The 16341-nt window shown below is 33.6% G+C and overlaps 1 protein-coding gene across 1 annotated transcript; it reads right to left on the bottom strand.

The window, feature by feature from the left end:
• Nucleotides 1-4031: 4031 nt before the first annotated feature.
• LOC124457836 lies at nucleotides 4032-5676 on the bottom strand. Its single transcript, XM_047008020.1, has one exon. The coding sequence runs from the start codon at nucleotides 5620-5622 to the stop codon at nucleotides 4051-4053; it is 1572 nt and encodes a 523-aa protein (XP_046863976.1). The 5' UTR covers nucleotides 5623-5676; the 3' UTR covers nucleotides 4032-4050.
• Nucleotides 5677-16341: the final 10665 nt, after the last annotated feature.

Here is a 16341-nt window from a genome sequence, read left to right as displayed (position 1 = left end):
GCTATGCAAGGAAGCAAGTAATTTGCCTTCTACCACCTCAATAAAAACGTTGTTAATAATGTTTATAATATTTATATTTTTTTAAATCTTGTTTAAATATTGTCCATGCCTCCCGATAGCACAAGAAAGTTGAGCAACAGAGCGTCGCTTGTTAATTAAAGGGAACTCCAACCTCACATAATGTTGGCCTTAAAACTTTGCCTGTCCCTTGAAAATGAATATGCGGCAATTTTTTTGTTTGTTTGATTCAATAATTTCACAAAAAATGAGTTGAAATGCTGCAGATAGGGCATCCGGTGCGTGGGAGCAGAAATTTGTCAGCGGCTTGTATTTGACGTCATATCGTCAATTGCTGCTCAAAGCTTTATGTAAAGTCATTGCACAGTCATAACAAAGTTGCGTCAAATGCTTCTCCTAATCACAAAATGTTTCGTCAGAATTTTTTATTCATAGGTATATACACAAGCAACTTTTATAGCTTACATGCAAGTATTGAGCTGGTTATTTGTATTCTGTTTTAATAGAACGGTTTCACAGCCATAAAGGCCATTATCGCACAGTTTCCGCACTACATATAGAATTTGACTGTCGATTAATATTAATTTTTAAAAAATACAAAGGTTTATTTGTGTGGAAACAGTGCTGTAATGCTGTTTGCTTCGTTTTCTTGTCCTCCGAATTCAACCTTAACAACAGTTTATACTGATGTGAAACCAATCTATTGCCATGAATAACAATGAATAATAATAAAACATGGTTGTGTAATTTAGATTCATTATGGTTAGAAAATAATCCTACATAAAACCATTGTAAATTTGGCCTTTCGTGCATACAATTTAGCTGTAGTTTCCTTGATGTAAAGTATGAACTTATAGTTTCCTAATTATTTGTACATAATTTCCCTTTTTTAAGTCACATTTGGCACAAAAGTTTTCTGTGCGATGTAAAACAAACACCCTCATATTGATCACCAATATGATGTGGCATTTGTCTAAATCTGTCACAAAAAGACTAACAAAGTCTAACGTTAAGGGAAATGATGACTTGACCCATTGCATTTAGTCCATTTCTAATCATCTTTGTGGTGCTCTGCAAGTTGTGTCAAGAATGTAGAAGAATTAGTGGAAAATTGGAAGTCTATCCTTAAACAAAAACAAGCATTTCTGGAGAGGGAACAAATATTTTCATCAATGCTGCCACCAACAATTAACAGAAAGAGAAACAAGCAGAATGTGGAAGCTATCTGTAGAAGCTATCTGAATTTTGGTCACACAGGAGAGTTGGATGTTTACCATTCCCTTTTATTGAAACACTGCCCAAAGCGAGAGCATTTTTCATTTCCTGGAATGGTAGCCCACATTCAGTTAGCAGCATTAGATCACAACAACAATATTAACCGTGATAAAGCAGTCATTAAGTCAAGGACAAACAAAAGGCAAGACTGTTACAAATTGATTTTTGCTAAAACAAAGGAGCAATGGGTTGTAAAAGCAATGAAAGAAAAGAAAGAGTAACAGTACATTGATAAACTACTTGCCGAGGTTGTGAATGCATGCAAAACTGAGGACATTGAACTTGTACATCATGGCTAGAATCTTCCAAAGACCATTTCTAAATCATGTCCACCCAGAAAATAAGTAATTGTAAAGGAACATCAGTCTAGATTTGCATAAAATGTCAGTGGTGACGATAGGTTTTGCCATGCCAATAAAATATGATGTTGAATCAGTGAAGACAACTTTTGTAAATTCTTTCTTATATATTAACATAGCAAAACGAAAATAGTGGAAGCCTTCAAATTGAAATTCCTCTGCAGGGCTAGGTGGAGGAAATGTTTCTCTAATGTAACTGCACATGATGGCAAGACGACTCTTACTTCTCTACCCAAGATACCCCAGCACCATTTATCAACTGTCTATATTCAATATGGCGGTACAGTTTATCTTCGGGCCCATTATATGCTACCTCATATTGCTGCTTGTACTGGTACCAAGCACCTTGTAAAACCCACCTGTTAAGAAAAACCGGCTCAAAGCCAGGATGTTGTGTAATGCACAAAGGGCTCTCGGTGATCTCATTCTTTTCTACTGCCTCCACATTTTTGTCACAAATATTGGAAATCTCTTTGCAGCAAAAATATTCCTCGTTATTGTCCATTATTTGGGAGTTACCACATTGACACCTTAATATGTTAAAAGAAACGATCTTATAAGTAAATGTCTAAATTTCAATAAAGATTGTATCTTACAATAAAAACTTAAAATCTGAAGTATTTTGTGTGTGTGGACGTGGTCAACTTCAAAAACTGAAAACGATCTTTCGAGATCGAAACAATTGCCTAGGATAATATAACATTTTACTACGCACCATTCAAAATTGTAGCGCCGAGGTTCATCCTCAATATACACAAATTCCTGTTCTTCGTTGCCCTCAAACTGGTGAGCTTCTTCGTGTTCATCAGCCGGCCATTGGAGCTCAAACTGATATCGTCGAATATTGTTTGCTGGATTGTTTTCCATTTCACTATCGATTTGTGAATTAGGCCGAGGTTCTTTCAAAAAAGCCATTATAAGTGATTGCTTTGTTTTTGTGCAAGGCTGTGCGTTATTACTTCACTTTGTTGTAAACACAACTCCAAATCGGTTTGACGATATGACGTCACAATAATTTCTGCTGACGCTTTCTGTGCCCACGCTGCTAAACATCAAAACAGCTCAAATAGTGTACTTGAAGACGCGATTTTGTCAAAAATAAAATAGGCTATGTAAAAATTTCAAAATATAGTAACCTTTGTAAAAAAATGAAACTTTTAAGACAAACAATATGTGAGGGTGGAGTTCCCCTTTAAGGGAACCAGATAATCCATGTTTGCCATGAAGCCCATGGATTGTTTGCTCGTGATACATGAGAAACAGTAAATGAGGGAGTTAAGTCAGAAAGATATAAACCATTAAAAATTGTAGAAAACATGTTTAAGGTTGTCTTAAAAGTGTCAGAAAAGGGCAACGTGTTAGAAGAAGTTAATTGAAACATTGCTTGGTTTATTTTATGAGAAGAACTCTTGTAAACAAAAAGATAAAATTCTATGGTAAAAAATCTCGTTTTCGGTCCATACTTCTCGATACCCTCTTAAGCGTAAGGCAGTAGAACGCCGCATGTTGACGTTTTGGTAGGGGATTTCAGCCCCTTCACGCTATCCTACTTATAGATGCCGATGGCAAAGCGAGATCGCATGCGATATGCTTTGCTTGTGGTACGCAGGGAGAGTGCGATCCCAACCGAAGTCTGGGCACAAAGCCACTCACAACCTGATCGCACCCAGCTGCCACTGCTATATAAAGTATTTTGCTTGTACGTAAATACCTAAAATTAAAAGATAACCATTAACAGAAATGTTGGACATAATGGCGGATAAGAAAGCTATTTTTTCAAAATGGCGTCTGTTTTTTATTAGTAAAGGAGTTGTGGAGATTTGAAAATGAAAATTACACATAACAATATAGCATATTACCACACTGCCACACTCGATTTAATGTGGTAAACCTGCCAAACACTATAAATTACATATAACTAATAAAAGAAAACGAAATGTACAAACTTCCCCGATATGTGACGAAAACGTTGATGTGCAGGCAATGTTTCTATAACGATTGTACAAGTATGGTGAAAATGGTTGACAAACACGAGCAAATAATGCGTCACCTATTCCTCATATCCCAAGTGCCACACTCTTAAACTAAAGTCCAATGTTTCCTTTACTGATTCTTTGTTGAATAGTTGATTTACTCACAACAGAATACTTCCAAAACATTTAAACTTTCGACAAGTTTGCTTCGGTAGAATAATAAATAAGGTTGTCGCTTTTGAATGTGTTGCTATGTGACCATAAACATTTGCAAATTTTTCTCAAGCATCTGAAACATCGTAATTTTCGAATTTTAGGAAAGGCTACTGGTTTATTCGTGTATAAATCCATCTTGTTTTTCCTTCGTGAAATAGTGATGATTATAATAATAAAAATATTAATACAAAAGAGAAGTGTAACCTTTATTAAAACAAGGAACAGTTCCTAACAACATAACTTTTAGTGTCTCCTGACACTTGAAAATTCCATCGAAATACTGCTGCAAATTGTCCCCCCAAATGTGCAATAATCAGTACCACAACAATAATATTGGCTGACAAATGACGTTTCCAAAATTTATTCCACACGCGGCCAATGGGAATGTTGTAATAATACATTTGCATGAAGATGGACAAACAGTTAAAGATGAAATCAATTGAAACACCAATTGCAATTCTTTTTAGGAGCTCATACAACAATGGTAGAGTTGCAATGTCAAAATTCTGAAGCTGATAACAAATAAAAAAGGCTTGGCTTAAAACAAGGGTATTGTATTCGAAAAGTATATCTTGAATTTCTAGGTCAGCTTTTAACCGTCTTGCATGAGCAGTGTTCCATGGCAAAACTTGGAGTCTTTGAAAACAGCGTGAATTCATTTTTAAAGTTGAAACTAGTCGCTTCCACATGTTGAAGCGAATTTGTTGGGTTGCTTTTTTTAAGAAGTTCAAAACAGCTGAAAACAATGAAAGACCAATGAAAATCCAAATGCTTTTAAAGTTTGTTTGCATTGTTCTGTAAACAAATATAACGCCACCTCGAATCACATACACCAGGACAAAACTACGACCGGGTTGAATGACCTCGGAACTTCTTCTTAACGCCATGTGGAAACACAACAGTGCAGGTATAAATGTCATCAGTGGTGAAGAGGTAGCAATTAAAAATTTATATAAATTTCGACGAACGCTAAGAAACCCATGGATAATAACATACAAGTAAACATACGAAAGTAAAATACAAAAGATAAATTGTATAAGAACAAGAGCTGAGATATGAAAGTTGGAACAAGAAATAGAAGGTCTGCCAGCTCTAATGTTTTTTAAGATAACAAATGTTGAAGATAACAGCGATGTCCAATACATAAAATATGATATGTACATGTAGTAGCCATATAAACTGTAAACATTGAACTGAAATAGTATTAACTTAATTATAACGACGAACTCGCTTATAATGACAGCTATAAAAATTGTTGAAAAATACTTCGCTTTAAATTCTTTCCATCCAAATAATATTATCATTGTTAATGGAAACCATAAAGATACAATTAGCCAGAGCACGCCATCACCAAACAACTCTACGCGTTTCAAAAAAAATGGTTCTGTCATGTTGTGTCTCCACAACTCCATACAGCTGTAGACGGTATTTATTGACACGTAGACAAGCAATATTGCGAATCCAATAGGAAAGATGGAGACGATAATGATGCTTAAGTTTGTCCTTAAACATTTCCAAAATGTCTTCAGAACTTTACTATTGTTCCGACAACCATCAAAATTTGTTAAATGCGGACTTGAGCCACTGCGAAGAAAATTTTCGAGCACTGTTTCACCATAATTATCATCGTATTCTTTGTTGATAAAAGATATTTCTGCTTCATTCTCATTCTCAAAATTTGTGTCTTCGAGTAAAGTTTGCGAGTTAGATCCCACACTCGGTGTATCTGCAGCAAAAAGTGAACAAATTGACAAGGCTAGACCGATCATCTCCTCAAGCATTTTGCTATCTTTACCAGATGAAGCAACAAAAAATTATAATCAATGAATTGAACTTCCTCACTTTTGTATTTAGTTTTGTTTATGTAATTCATCAATGAATTAATTGGTCTCATTTGAGCAAGCGCCACGTCAAAAGCATCAAATAATTTATTAAACTTTAAATGATTAAATGATAAACAACGCAAACAATAAGTTTATGTCATAGTTAGCTATCCATATTTATAATGAATAAAACAGTATTGCTTTTAGCTACATAAAAGCGTTGAAAAAGAAATACAGCCCATAAACTTCTTAATAGTCTTTATGTCACGGATCAACTGTTATATTATGGCGACTGGCAAGCAATGTAGACCATCTTTTTGTTTTGTGTAAAATTCTGGGAATGGTATTTGATCTCGTCGATGACAAAAAAATTAGGACGGGAAAATATGGCTTCTCTTAAAAGATGATGCATGAAAATAATCGCATTCTTGGATTGCAAACAACCTCCAGGGAATTACCAAATAATGTGATTCGCCCACGCCGGATCGTGCCAACATTACCATATAAAATGTTTTTACTCGTCATCTGTATTTTCATAGACGCCACTATAGCTTAGTTGTCGAATTTGGGTGCCAATGTGAACACAACCTTTTGATGTTGCCAGATTCGAAGTGCCCTAAAACTTGTTTACAATCAAAAACATGAAATTATAAATAGACGAAGCTAGTGGAATACCTAGTGTGAACGTGCTGCCGACTTGTGCACGAAATAGAGTATCGTACTTCAGCATTTAGTCAGAATGCGCTATTCTTGACTTGAAACCGTTCTCTTGAGATTTACCAAACAATGTTGCTCGACCACGTTGGCTGGTGCCAACTATAACACTGATAAAATATTCTTTTGTATCATTCCGCCAACATGGCAGACATGAAAGTGAAGGATATAGTTTGGGGTTCCAGCTAGTGCTGGAACTTATTCCTTAACTCGAACATTTCGCGATTCTGTATTTCACTTCTTACTTGGGACAAGTTGAGGTAAAACATCTCTCCTCCACTTTCTCCAAAAATTCTTCAAAAATTGGCTGGAAAAACTCAAGTCTGTGGCGTAATTTCATCGTTTGTCTAGTTGCTTTTCCAAGCAAAATATCGTTTGGACATGTATCTGTTAGAATTCGACCAATAGGTCTCTGATTGACCAACTTTACAATTTTTAAAAAAAAAGGAATACAGTTCAAATGATGTCAGTATTTTTTCACCAATGGGCTTTTTAATGGAAGTTTTCACAATTTTGACCATGGATTCGTGTATTTAGAGTGTATTCAGTAAAATTTCCAATAGCTCACCTGGCATTAAAATTTTCTCAATAAATATAACAATTTTTAGTACCCAATGAAGAGACGTAGCAAAAACTCAAATTTAGTCCTTCTATATAAATGTATCTGTGTTCACTCACTATTTAAAACAACAAAAATCTAAAGTAATGAATAATGAATACTCGTTATGATCTGAAATTTGCATAGCCAACCAAATTTGCTGGCTGGCTACGTCATTGACTGACCTAGCGGATAGAAGCGTAGCAAAAATGATAAGCGAATACCTATTATTAGTTCCGAAGTGTTAACTTCATCTTAAAATGTCAAATAATTCTCGTTATATGGGTAAAACTTTTGCTAGCTACCAAAAGTTTACTTCTACATCAATTTGCTAACAGCCTCCGGCTGAGAATAATTAAACCACAGATTTCTGTTTCACACAGAAAAAATATTCTGTATTCTGTCTCGTAAATTGTAAGAGTTTTCCCACGATCCAGTAAATATCCAAAAGAAGTTTACCGGTATAGCGATGTCAGCTCCACCAAGTCTGAGTATTAACCCAATAGCTTACCCCTGAGCAAGACAGCCGTTACAGCTCACACATGCATTACCGAGGTGTGAGTTGTCCTCTGTTCTGTCTGCACGTCAGCAGCAAAGCAATAGTTAAACTTCTCAGTTATAAAATCTTAACTAGTCTTATCCTTATGAAAATAGTTAATGGCTCATCCAGAACCAAAATCGGATATACCTAAAATTTGGTCAATATTATAGCCAATAAATTTAAGCTTGAATCAATAGAAACATGCATAATTAAACAAGAAATGTACAAAATAATCTGCAACTTGAGCTTAAATTTCTAAAAATTGAAATTTCATTTATGGAATTTCTTTTCTTGATAGAATAATAAAATATAGTACAAGTCCTTACGTAAACAAATGACACAAGGAAATAAAGACTTTGTCTTTCTTTATTTCAAATAAGTTTGGTAGTTAACGCTGATGGCAAGGCCATCGTAAGGTAATTGTCACAAATCATTTTTTAAAATATTCTAAAAAATTTTGCTTCGTAAATTTATTGAACAGTTTATTGAAACTAATTTACCATAACAGTACCTGCAGGTAAAAGAATGAAAATTTTCATAATACATGTTCTAAACATACTATCTAAGATTAAACTCAATCAGTCAACGGAGGTGTTGCTTTAATTGTTTTCAATTCTCTTATCATAAGGAAGCCAGTGCGATTATTCAATAAAAGAATATGATATTCCCACAATATGATGTCTTGTAACGTATAAGTTATAAGTTGAGGTAAATTTCATTTTGCACTTATAAGCATTATTTCTTCACACGTAACAGACACAAAAAATATAATTTTTCAAAGTACGTACAATTGAAACACCAGAGTTGCTTGTCCGATTCATCTTCAGTTTGTTTTCTCTATAATAGGCGAATGTTGACTTAGCTCCATCTCTTGAAATACAAAAATATCACCATTAATTCCATGGAAGTAAATCAACATCTTAGTGATACTTGGAATGCTACTTTTTTCTAACATTTAGTCATCCACGATGTTGTATTTACTTTCAATAATCTCTTTAAGTTAGGGCTGCTTATGATAGTATGTTATCAAAAATGAAACATAAGTTAAAACCTATTAACTTACATTAAGTTTAGATTGAGACACAAATGAAGCCGAAAAAATAGAGAAATGTTTTTTTTTTCTTGTGCAGACATTAATAAATGTTGTGTGATTTTTATAAGTACACGATCAAAAGTTAAACCCAGTGTACTCGAACATAACAACACTATAAAAGGAATATGTTTGCTTGATCTGAAGTTCAATCTCATGTTGGTTAAATTACATGCATTAGAATAACAAAAGTTAGTTTTATGATAAATGTAAGCATCTGGATAGTTCTGCTTTAGAACACATGAAAAGTGTAATGCTTCAACTTTCTAAAATATTTAGTCGCCAGCGATTTTTTAATTTGTACTTGGTGCACAAAAATGTCCAAAAACAAAAACAAATTTCTTGTTATTCTGAATTAAGTAACTAACACCGTAGTATTTGCAATTTGTCTTGCCACCATTAAACCCCCAAAAAAAGACAACAAGTGGCTTAGGCGAGTTGATAATACGGGCTCCTGTTGGCATAAATACACGAAAAATTAATTGATCTAGAATCCTTAGCAAATTACTTGCAACCAATCGTAATTATGACAGGAAAAACTCTTATTTGACATATCCTCACTATGAAGTTTATATTCGTCTCCGTTCTCAGTGACTTATAAATATTCTATTTACACGCAGTCCCACACACAACTTGTCACGTAGTTCACATATGGTTATGTGTGATGCCTGAGACGTACTCAAGGCTGCTACTTTTATTGCCAAATTCATGTTCGATTGAAATGGCCTATGACGCTTATGAATACCTTTTACTTGCTTTAATTAGGTGCTCATTTACTGTAAAGACAATCCATTTCTAAAGAAAGGAAAAATCTTAATTATCTGAAATTAGCATAATGGGACCAAGAGTGCGTGCTCGTTAATGACACAATCACAGCACTACATGTAGATGAGATTCATGACTTTCACACTCACATTAACAAACAGAACAGCCGCACACAGTTTACCAAAGATGTCGACGTAAATGAAACTTATATACGAACCCATTAATCTCAAGTATTCTTAAAACGCTATTCGAACCCTTTAATGTCAAGTATTCTTTCTCATAGTAACTCCTCAAACCACCCTGCTTCGCCAGACGATTTTAAAATCATCTCATCCTGCTCCGACACATTCGACCTCATGATGCACGAAAGCCTCCTCAACTCCAAACTAAAACCTTCACTTAACACCTAAGGCAGCTCCATCCCTCTTAAGCTTTTCTAGTCTTAACACCTCACCCTAACAATACATCACACTTACATCACACTTACATCACACTTACATCACACATTACATCACATCACACCTACACATTCACAGTAACATGATACCTTAAACTATGTAAATAGCTCTTTATATATTTATATTCTTGTTAACTTCCTAATTAGTCTGAAGATGTCTTGAGTAAAGACGAAACGTCACTCTTAATAAATTTCATATAACCAAATTGTTTATGACTATTTTTAAAATTATTTGTTGGGCTCTAATATTTATATTGAGAATCCGTTTCCCGCCTGGCACCTCATTGGCTACAATATTGATAATTGGAACTTATCCTTTTCTCGATTGTTTGGAAAAACATGACGATCAAAAACTACAAATCACAGTTTATCGCAAACCAACACACTCTGAACTACTAGACCAAAGCCACAGAACCAGAACATTAACAAGACGTGCACAAATCATATGTGATTCACCGGACGCTCTACACAACAAAAACAACTATCTAAAACGTGTTTTTGACAAAAACAAATATGACTCTGACTTCATTACATTACACAAAGCCACAGAACCAGAACATTAACAAGACGTGCACAAATAATATGTGATTCACCGGACGCTCTACACAACAAAAACAACTATCTAAAACGTGTTTTTGACAAAAACAAATATGACTCTGACTTCATTAAACGCTGTACTAGTAGTAAAGATAATATTTTGTTTTGTTGTTGTATCGATGTTTTAATATTCCTGCTGTTATTCCAATGTATATCCTAGATTTACGCGGGTTCCTATTTATGATTTCAAATTTATAGCTACACTAGCGACGATGTTATAAATGTTGCTTAGGCAGTAAGTCTTTGATTGGCAATTGCACGGCTTTTCATTCATCGGAAAAGCGTTTTATTGTTTTACAATTTTCTTGTTTTGACTGGTGATTGTGTTTTAATATTAGGTATGCAAATGTAGCTGACTTTAACAGAATTTCTGTTTAGGTGATGATTTGGTGAAGGGGGGTAAATGTTTGCCAATCGTAAATTATTTTCATTCACCTGATGATCATCGTAAGGTGTGAAACACTTTGTAGTGAATAGTTTCGTGATATTATTTATTTTACTTTAATAAATTTGTAATTTGCTCTATATATAAATTATGGAGCATTCTTTTAGCACAGTTTTTGCAGAGTATGATCTCTGTGTAAAATTCTTTAGAAAAATTGTTAAATTTGACTTAGTAAGTGCACACAATTTCATATACTTAGATTATTCAGTAGCAAAACATAGCTCTTTGATAGCTTTTTTTGACGATGTGCAACTGTGCGCTTTACTTGTGCAAATGTAGTATCCAAAATTATATTCACCAAAATAAGAATTACATGTCCCTGCCACAACTTGTACCTCTTGAATCTGTATGAAGTATATATGTGTCATGTTGATAAACTATGAGATAGCAATCATTGCAAGAAATTCCACAAAACAATATCCTTTATACTTAAAATTTTTATCCAGTTTTGCAGTGTTTGCATGTGTGGTTTGAAGACGATCACAAACGTTCAAACTGCTGTTTATGTAATGGCGGGTTATGCGCTACATTTTGTTTCCGTATACTTTTATTGCAGTCATCGTCCCTAAAGTAAGCCTATAGTCTTTCCAGGATGGAATAAATTCATTTCTTTGAAAGTTCTTAAAGTACTGTTCATGGGAATATTTTCTTGCATTTCCTAACTTGTATGACTTGACAAGTGTCCATGCTCTATGTGAATCAAAATGACAGTAAACTGTGATTAATTCATCTTTCATCGTTAATAAATGCCATAATCCATTTGGATGACCCCAATAACTTCTGCAAGATCTTGCCTTTTACTAAAAAACATGTCCAACAAGCCCTGCATTTCAGTACCATGAAACACGTTTTTCAACAACCACGACCAACACAACAAACAGCCATAACAACTCTTACGTATATTACGTTAGACATCATTTGCGATACGTACAAACACTTACCAATGTTGTAAAAGAATCTTTTATTATACGTAAACGTCACTTCCGGCAAAATGGCTGCTTTTTTGCCTTAGAAGCATTTCTGCCTGTCCATTATATTTTGTAATGGACTACGGTTAAAAAACGCGTAAAACTATCTTCAAATGTAAAAATACTTGTAAAGCAAACATCAAAATGAAAAACAAAATATTTATGAATATGAGTCGAAGAGAGTATAATAGGAAAATAGTTTAATATCCAGAGGATACAAATTGAAACAATTTGTATTAAAGTGACAAAAACCAGAAAAGGGATAGCCATCCCGTAAAAAACATGAAGGAAAAGAAAGCAATAATCTTTATTTCTCACCCTACGTGCTTGGTGCTTGCACAAATTATTTCCTTCTGATATTACTTCGTTAAGATCTCGAGCTCTGTTATCAAGGGTATAGTAACGGATTAAGTTATTTTTGTAAAGGCTCTTAACATTTTTGATAGTTCATCAAAACATACAAGACACGCTTCCAATATATAATATGTTTTAAAAAGGGAAAAAAATTAATAATTAATGTTAATTTAAATATGTTGCGTTAAGAAACGTTTAATTTGAATTTTTTAATTACTTTTAATTAAAAAACTGTAACCCAAAAATTGAAGCATTAATTGTGAAAGAAAGAATGAAAAATATGACAATCTATTTTTTTGATCGACATTTAAAAAAAAGTTTACAGATAATATGTACTTTGTAGGTCAAAAAAATAAATTAATAGTCTGTTTTTCCAAAAATCAATTTTTTAAAAAATTTAAATTTTTTAAATTGAAATTAGATCTTTTTCCAAGACTTATGTCAATATATTAACACGAACCTGACATTTTTTGTTATAAATTTTTAGGACAAGTACCTCTGAACTATGCAAATATTAAGACGTTTGCTCCATTTGAGTTTTTTTTGCTCATTGTTATGTTAATCAAGCCTATTGTCGTTTTTAGAAAGACATTTTTGAATAATTTTGGAAAACTGATTAAAATACATTCAATCCAAAATGGGATTGTCAGTGATGGGATTTGAACGCACGCCATTTTCATGACTGGTGCCTAAAACCAGCGCCTAAGACACAGCCCTCGGCCACACCACCTTACGGTCAAATTTGATTTATTTGTGAAAACTATTACCTAATTGTTTAACTTAAAGCTGGGGGATGAAAAATTTTAAGCAATCCATGCTTTTTGTAGCTAGCCGCTGCGCATGCGTGGCAAATAACTATGCTTCCAATATATAACATGTTTTAAAAACAAGAAAAAAGTGATTAGTGTTAATTTATATATGCTGTGTTTAAATACGTTTAATTCGAACTTTTAATTACTTTTATTTAAAAAAAATTTAACCCAAAAATAAGAACATTAATTGTGAAATAAACGATGAAAAACTGACAAACATTTTTTTATGGACAATTAAAAAATGTTTCCAAGTCATAAGTACTTTGTAAAACGAAAAAATTTAATAGTCCGTTTTTCCAAGAGTCAATTTTTGAAAAAAATGTAACATTTATAAATAGAAATCCGATTTTTTCCAAGACTTATATCAATACACTTTAAGCACCTGTCTTTATTTGTTATAAATTCTTTGGACAAAGTACCTCTGAACTATACCAATGTTAAATACGTTTGCTCCAGTTGTGTTTTCTTTGCTCATTGTTATGTTCATCAAGCTTATTCTTGTTTTAGAAAAGAAATTATTGGATATTTTTTGGAAGCTGATTAAAAAACATGTGATCTAAAATAGAAGATTGGCAGTGATGGGATTTGAAACCATGCCATTGCCATAAGTGGTGCCTAAAACCAGCGCCTTAGACCACTCAGCCACACTACATTATACAATAATGCTTCGGATTTTAAAGTTTTTACTGGAAGGTACAATCTAGATTGAACTTTTGACATTTACTTTGTAAGATCCTTTCTTTTAATATATTCAGGTGTCAATGTGGTAACTGCCATATAATGGACAATAATGAGGAATTTTTATGGTGCAAAGAGATTTCCAATATTTGTGACAAAAATGTAGAGGCAGTAGAAACAAATGAGACCACCGAATCCCCCTATGCATTACACAAAATCCTGGTTTTGAGCCTGTTTGTCTTAACAAGTTGGTTTTGCAAACAGCTTGGTACCAGTAAAAGCAGCAATATGAGGTACCATATGATGGGTTCGAATACAAAATGTACCGCCATATTCCATATAGACAGTTGGCAAGGTGATGCTAGGGTATTTTGTGTAGAGAAGTAAAAGTCGTCTTGCCATCATGCGCAGTTACTTGCATTGGACAAACATTTTCTCCACCTGGCCCTGAACAGGAATTTCAATTTGAAGGCTTCCACTATGCTGAAGAATGAAGTATCTAATTATGACATAGGTATATCCAGTAGAATTGTGTGTCAATATTAAAGTGGCATTGCCAGCCCATTTATAGGTCATGCTTTGCACATTTATTAATATTTATTTATTACAAAAAATATATATATATACAAAGAAACAAATAGTTATGATTTAAAATATAAATTGGGTTTGGCTGTTAAACTGTTTATAATATAATTTTAATTAATTACATGAATGGTTTGTGTAATGCATTGGTGAAACTAGCTATAGCAAAAAGTTTTGCTATGTTCGTATTTAAGAATAGACATTTTTTAAGTACTGTAAAATTTGTCTTCACTGATTCAACTTCATATAATATATGAGCATGGCAAAACTTATTGACATAGCTAACTTCATCACTGACATTTTATCCAAATCTAGACTGATATTCCTTTACAAGTACTTCTCTCCTCGGTGGACATGATTTAGTAATTTTCTTTGGAAGAATGACACCTTGATGTAGAAGTTCAATCTCCTCAGTTTCACATGCATTCAAAACCTCGGCAAGTATTTTATCAACATACTGGTACTCTTTCGTTTCGTTCTTGCTTTTACAACTCATTACTTCTTTGCTTTAGCAAAAATAATTTTGTAATGGTCTTGCCCTTTGTTTGTCCCTGACATAATGACTGCTTTATCACGGCTAATATTATTGTTGTGATCTAATGCTGCTAACTAAGTGCGGGCTACCATTCCAGGAAATGAAAAATGCTCTCGCTTTGTGCGGAAATTCAGTAAAAAGGGAATGGTAAGCCTCCAACTCTCCTGTGTGACAAAACTCGGATAAAATAAAACTGAGATAGCTTCCGCAGGTCTTTTATAAGCCTCTTGTCACGTATAACCTTCTCTGCAGAAATATATGCTTGTGAAGTAGGAGATAACCACTTCTTCTGCTTAGATTCTCTTTCTGTTAATTGTTGGTGGCAACATTGATAGAAATATGTGTTCCCCCTCCAGAGATGCTTGTTGGAAATTTAGTTAAGGACAGATTTTTAGTTATGGAATTTTTAATAAGAAAGAACTGCGACTTTTCTTGTCGAATAACAACTCTACTGCGTTGTCTTTAATTTTACTTCTATTTTTAACAATGGTTTCGTGCGTAGGAAATAAATTTTCGTCCCAAATGTCACTTAAAAAAAGGGAAGTTATGCACAAATAATTAGGAAACTATAAGTTGATACTTTATATCAATGAAGCTACACCTAAGATCAATGCAAGAATGGCTATTTTTATCGTGGTTTTATGCAGCATTATTTTCTATTCAGAATGAATCTAAATTGCACAACAACCATGATTATTATTATTCAATGTTTATTCAGGGTAATAGACTTGTTTCACATCAGTACAAACTGTTGTTAAGGTTGAATTCCGAGGACAAGCAAACGAAGTAAATGGCATTGCCGCACAGTTTCCACAAAAAGAAACCTTCGTATTTTTTTTAAAATAATATTAATCGACATTCAACTTCTATATGTAGTGCGGAAGCTGTGCGATAATGACTTTTATGGATATGAAACCATTCCATTAAAAAAATACAAATAACCAGCCCAATACTTGCATGTAAGCTATAAAATTTTCTTCTGTATATACGTATGTGCAAAAAAATCTAACGTTTCGGAAAGAAACATTTTGTGATTAGAAGCATTTTGACGCAATTTTGTTATGACTGTGTAATGACTTTACATAAAGCTTTGAGCAGACTATTGTGATTGCTCAAGATGAGTTTGCTTAGCTCGTTTCTTTAATGAAACTTATTCTCTTCTTAAAACGACAGTTTTGGATATTTTTTAAAGCGGATTAAAAAACTTCTAATCTGTATATATTTTGGCAGCTGTGGGATTCGAACGCCATGCCATTTACATGACTGCTGCCTTAAAAAACGCCTTACCACTCGTCCACACTACCTTACCGTCGACTGTGAGTTACTAATATCTTGACTGGGGGAATGCAAAAAATTTGCTATCACATCATGGATTTTTATTCGAAAGATGGAAGGTACTGCAAAAAAATGCAAGTAGATTATGCTTTTAATAGCACAATGACTAAAATCAACTTTGATTGCAGCTTCAGCATAATATTCTGGAATGTTAACCCTCATAAAAAAAACACATATAAATCTTTGATGTATGAAATAAAAAATAT

The sequence above is a fragment of the Xenia sp. Carnegie-2017 genome, unplaced genomic scaffold, assembly GCF_021976095.1.
Source record: "Xenia sp. Carnegie-2017 unplaced genomic scaffold, XeniaSp_v1 HiC_scaffold_6, whole genome shotgun sequence".
Taxonomy (NCBI): Eukaryota; Metazoa; Cnidaria; class Anthozoa; order Malacalcyonacea; family Xeniidae; genus Xenia; species Xenia sp. Carnegie-2017.
The sequence above is the reverse complement of the archived record's forward strand: the minus strand, read 5'-3'. Positions and strand labels throughout refer to the sequence as shown.